This window comes from Solanum dulcamara, chromosome 8 (assembly GCF_947179165.1).
Source record: "Solanum dulcamara chromosome 8, daSolDulc1.2, whole genome shotgun sequence".
In the NCBI taxonomy this organism is placed as follows: Eukaryota; Viridiplantae; Streptophyta; class Magnoliopsida; order Solanales; family Solanaceae; genus Solanum; species Solanum dulcamara.
The window spans coordinates 62,970,437-62,975,326 of NC_077244.1; the positions used below are offsets into that span (position 1 = coordinate 62,970,437).

The following is a 4,890-nucleotide window of genomic DNA, read 5'->3' on the forward strand; positions in this document are numbered from 1 at the left end:
ATGACCTAGAATTAAAATCTTTAGGTACCAAGCTAGTGAAACAGATTAAAAGGCAAGGACATGGGAAAAAAATTCAAAAGTACGTTGTAAGTAGCTTTTAATTACATACACTATTATACAAATTAAGCAATTACTATGTACATTTTAGTCGAAACAAAAGATGTCTCCCTCTCTCTATATTGACTATAGTCTATATTAGTTCAGGACGCTAGAATAACTAGTTTAATTAATTTCTAGCACAAACCCTAGATATATTATTAACAAGCACATTCACTAGTTTTCAGAATCCATCTAGACCAAAAATTAAAATTAAAAAATGTAGCAGCTAGTAAGTAATAATATAATGAGCAAATGCCATTTACATATAATATGCATTAGCATTGCATAATATATAAAAATAATAAAAACCATGGGAAGAGCCCATAAATAGTCAGTCCAACATTAGGTAATAATTTCAACATGAAACAAAGTCTTAGCTAGTAATACTCACCACATAGAGTTGATTAATTACTGTTTCTAGTAGAAACCCAAATTAAAATTATTAGAGATTTTAATTTAAACTGGATATTAATTAATATTGCTAGATTCTTTCATGTAGATTTGGCTGCATTGGCTGAACTCGTAGGGCAAATGGCATCTGGTATTCATAATCCCTATCACTTTGATGATACACTTCTTCATGATGAATCCCTCTCATATTTCCACTTCCACCCATGGCTGCCATCTGCTTTTGGTGCTGTAATTAATCTAGTAGTTGTCATTATTATCCAAAAATATATAATTTCAAGAGACAAAATAGTTAAGAAAATATCTGTTTTTAATTTGTCACAATATATGGACAGTGGGATTGTATCTTGATTTTGTAAAATAATAGGACAATTAATATGAGATGGAGGGAGTAACATATAGAAGCATTGTATATTGTTCTTACTATATAAGCAGTGTGAAAATTGATAACCTCCTATTCTTCACATGCATGTACGTACATATATAATGTATAAATTAAATTGGCATATGGTGAAAAAGAGCTCACAATTAATTAATTCAGAAAGAGGGAATGCATGCCAATAATTCTATATTATAGTGATAAAATTACTGTTGATAGTTTCTCATGTTTGTACATGTGACAAATTAATTAATTCACTCCATGTACTAATGATGACTTACCAAAGCATATTGAAGTTGCTTATTTTCCTCCTCCAGAATTTGATCCTGAATTATTTCCCACAAATAAATAGACATTAGTAATATAACTAATTATACTAGCCCCAAAGGCCAAATGTGGTTCATTCACACAGACAATATAAATTATATAAAAGCATGTATATATATATTTGTTATACATTTTCACACTTACATTTTTCCTGATCATCCTCAAGATCTCAGACTGTCCAAGAGTTAATATGAAAACAAAAAGGAAAAAGGACATCAAAATCAAAGTGTTTTTGGTAATCAGATTTATAAAAGTATAATTAATTAAGACATGATCTTATTGATAAAAATTAGGGAAAAATTAATTAATTAACCTGCTTGGCACTGACACTAGAGAGCCCATTTTGTAAGGCTTCTTCCATCATTATAAGTTCTTTGTGGTTCAGTGAATTGAGATCTTCTCCTTTAAGGTGCCTACACACAATATACTTGCATATAAAAAAGAATAATAAAATATAGAGGAGAAAACTAAAAGAGTGAAATTAATTAATTAAATTTACCTGAGCTCAACCTGCATACTGTCATTCTCTTTCTTGATTCTATCAATTTCATTGCTCAAGTTCTGTATTATTAAACGTTTCCATTTATTCACAAAGCACACAAGAGTAAATTGTTAATACAAATTAATTATACTCAAAGACTCAACAAGAGGTTACAAATATAAATATATGCAATTCATGTGCCATATATTTGAATTTTCTTTAGAGCTTCTTAATTTATACGATCGAGAAATTAATCCGTTTAGGGTCAATCCTGAAACCAATCGTAGCCTTTGAAATTCGGGGATAATGGATCTATCCTTTTACCCTTCTTAACTTAATAAATTAATAGCATATTTAAGGCTTATTTGGTTGAGAACAAGTTATCCCAAGATTAATTATCTCAAGATTGTTATTACATCCTCAACATAGTATTAAATAACAATACAATCTCGAAATAAATTATCCCGCAATTTTATTTCATCCAAACATAACATAAACTCATCCTAAAATTGAGTAAATTTACAAAGAAATTGCATGGAAAAAAAAACTAGAAAGAGATCAGATGATTTTGTGTTTTTTTTTCTTTTCCAGATCTATTGATAGATGTAACATCTCACACAGAATTTCTGTTTTTTATTATCTATCCTTAAAGAAGCATTCATGATATTCAGTAAAAATAGGGATCTAGAGAGCTACACAACATCCTATTTCTAGATCTGTTCCTAGATTTCATGTTTCAACTCACTTGACATAATTTTAGCAACAACAACAACAAAAAAAACATGTACACAAGGGAGTAATTTAATTTCCAATTTATACCTCATGCTTAGCATCCCATAGTCTCCTCCCAGTAGCCTTTTGGTAACCATCCAACATATCACTTATCCTTAATATTGTCAAAAAAATAAATAAATGTTATTTCAACAAGCTAAGAAGCATAAAAATTAGGTTTTTTTTTTAAAATTGAACAAAAATGACTTACGTGGTAGAAGGGCTACAATATTCATGTATCTTCCCAGAAGCACCAAAAATTATAAGTGAGACTTTAGCTTCACAAAGAACAGTAATTTCTTTAGCTTTCTTGATTATCCCATTTCTTCTCTTGGAATAAGTTACTTGTCTATTATTTGAGTTTTCTATTCTCTTTATCTCTATTTTCCCTCTTCCCATGACCTACAAATTACTACTAATAATTTCTCACTTTCTCTCTTCTTCTTGAAATTGAATAAGTTAGAATACAGAGCTAGGAAGAAGAAGAAGAAGATATAGAAGTAAATTATTTAATGGTATTTTCTATTAGAGGTTTGGTAGACCAGAAACTTTATATGTTCTCAGCAAAGTAGGGTTTTTTATGGGCATTTGACAATGCCAAACCACTGATTAATATCTTGTCCTTTGATACTGGTTTTACTGGCTTGTTAAATGAAACATTAAAAACATCTTACCCCTATGTTACACTTTTTGATCCTTAGGTCTCTCCTTTTCCATTTTCTAAATCAACCAAGTTTTTAATAATTAATAATTGTAATTAATATTTATTATTCCTATTAGAGGTCCCCTATTTGAAATAAAGTCGAGAATTATAAAGTATATAATGTTCGGTTGTTTGAAAATCAAATTCCAGCATGCGAGATTGAAGTTGAAGTTACAAACTTTAAACATAAGGGTGTGAAGTTGGAGTTTGTCAAGTCTGACTTTAAACCCATATTTTTGAACTTGATGGTAGTTGTAAGGGGTCAACTCACGATGATCTAACCCACTTCGGCAGCTTAACACTTTAGGCTCAACCTTTTTTTCTTTTCCCTCAATTTTGTTTCACATTTAGACAATGCCTACGAATATAAAAACACACCAGGACGTACAGGAACAAGTTCCAACTTTGTATTAAACTCATGCCACAAAGAAGCACATAAAATCAGCCTTACAAAAATCTAACTCAATGACTCTCTGCTTGAGACTGGTCTTCCAATGCCAATAAATAGGCCAGAGCACTCAGTCACATACCAGTCATGTGCCTTACAAAGTCAATTGACATTCTCAATTGATAGGCCAATTCAAATTTGAATTTACAAGATTATCTGAAATGCTTACAAAGGCCAAAATGGCTAAAAACTACCCAACCGCCCAACTGCCCACGCATGTGCAAGGCACACGTGGGAAACCTTCAATTTTGGCGCCAAAATCAGTCTCTGGCCTCCCAAACTCGCGCCTGCCCACATGCCTGCACTGTGCCCAGGTCCTGCCTCGCACAACTTGCCATTGTGGTCCAGTCTCCTCAGCCTTTGCCCCTTTGTCCAGCACTTAGCTCACGAACTTGTTTAGCCACGATCATAGCCTTGCCTTGCCTTAGCTTTTCCTTGCCCTTGTCATGACTTAGCCACGTCTTGCCTTGCATGCTTTAGCCAAGGCATTGCCAAGGTCTTGTCAATTGAATTTAATTTTGGCTGATTGCATTGGGCCTTGTCTAGGTTCATCATGTATATCCCTAGCCATACCGAGCCACTCGAACCATCAAACTGAGGGTCTAACAAACTTCCCCACCAGATGAGCTCATCATCCTCGATAAGGCAGAATCTAAGTACCCCTTGATCTCATCCTTAAACTGCGACAAAGATGAACCTTTCTCCCATGTAACATCACGCATTGGCTTCCCTTTCTATTGAACCAGAAATTCTGTCCGCCATTCTTTTTGCTTTGACCCAAAGTCCTATGATCCAGAATCCTCTCAAGTTGTTCTTCAAACTGCTTTCTTATAGTAGGAGGAGCACGTCTAGTTACTGACCTTGTTGGATCCTCAACATCTTCATGAAAAGGTTTCAGAAAATTCACATAGAATGTAGGGTGAATTTTCAATGGTTCCGTCAAGTTCAATCGATAAGCAACTTCACCCTCCTTTTCTATGACTTCAAAAGATCCATAATATTTCAAAATTAGTCCACGATGAATCGTCCTGCTATTGATTTTCTTCTAGATTTGGAGAGTAAGTTTTAGCAACACCTTATCCCCAACCTGAAATTCCAAAGCACGCCGATGTTTATCAGCATACTTCTTCATTTATTTTGCTGCTTTCCTCAAACTGTCTTACGCCTTATCTAGCAATTCCTGCTTATCTCGCACATATCTGTAAGCATCAAGAAAACTGCCTTGTGATTTAGACTTAGCAACTTCCAGTGGTCTGTTAGGCTGAATGCCCAAC

General features: G+C 33.5%; 1 protein-coding gene across 1 annotated transcript; it reads right to left on the reverse strand.

The window, feature by feature from the left end:
- Positions 1 to 336: 336 nt before the first annotated feature.
- LOC129900405 (floral homeotic protein PMADS 2) lies at positions 337 to 3,036 on the reverse strand. The gene is made up of 7 exons (XM_055975365.1): positions 2,677 to 3,036; positions 2,514 to 2,580; positions 1,713 to 1,774; positions 1,527 to 1,626; positions 1,358 to 1,387; positions 1,168 to 1,212; positions 337 to 736 (listed from the first exon to the last, which is right to left on the reverse strand). The coding sequence occupies exons 1-7, from the start codon at positions 2,862 to 2,864 to the stop codon at positions 581 to 583; spliced, it is 648 nt and encodes a 215-aa protein (XP_055831340.1). The 5' UTR covers positions 2,865 to 3,036; the 3' UTR covers positions 337 to 580.
- Between the last annotated feature and the right edge of the window lie 1,854 nt (positions 3,037 to 4,890).

What these genes read in the sequence shown, in the direction of transcription:
- LOC129900405 (XM_055975365.1), bottom strand. Translation starts at nt 2,864, where the DNA reads ATGGGAAGAGGGAAAATAGAGATAAAGAGAATAGAAAACTCAAATAAT. An exon ending in AGTATGCAGGTTGAGCTCAG is followed by an intron (nt 1,627 to 1,712) that starts GTAAATTTAATT and finishes TATTGTGTGTAG; the next exon opens with GCACCTTAAAGGAGAAGATC. An exon ending in AGCAACTTCAATATGCTTTG is followed by an intron (nt 737 to 1,167) that starts GTAAGTCATCAT and finishes GATTAATTACAG; the next exon opens with CACCAAAAGCAGATGGCAGC.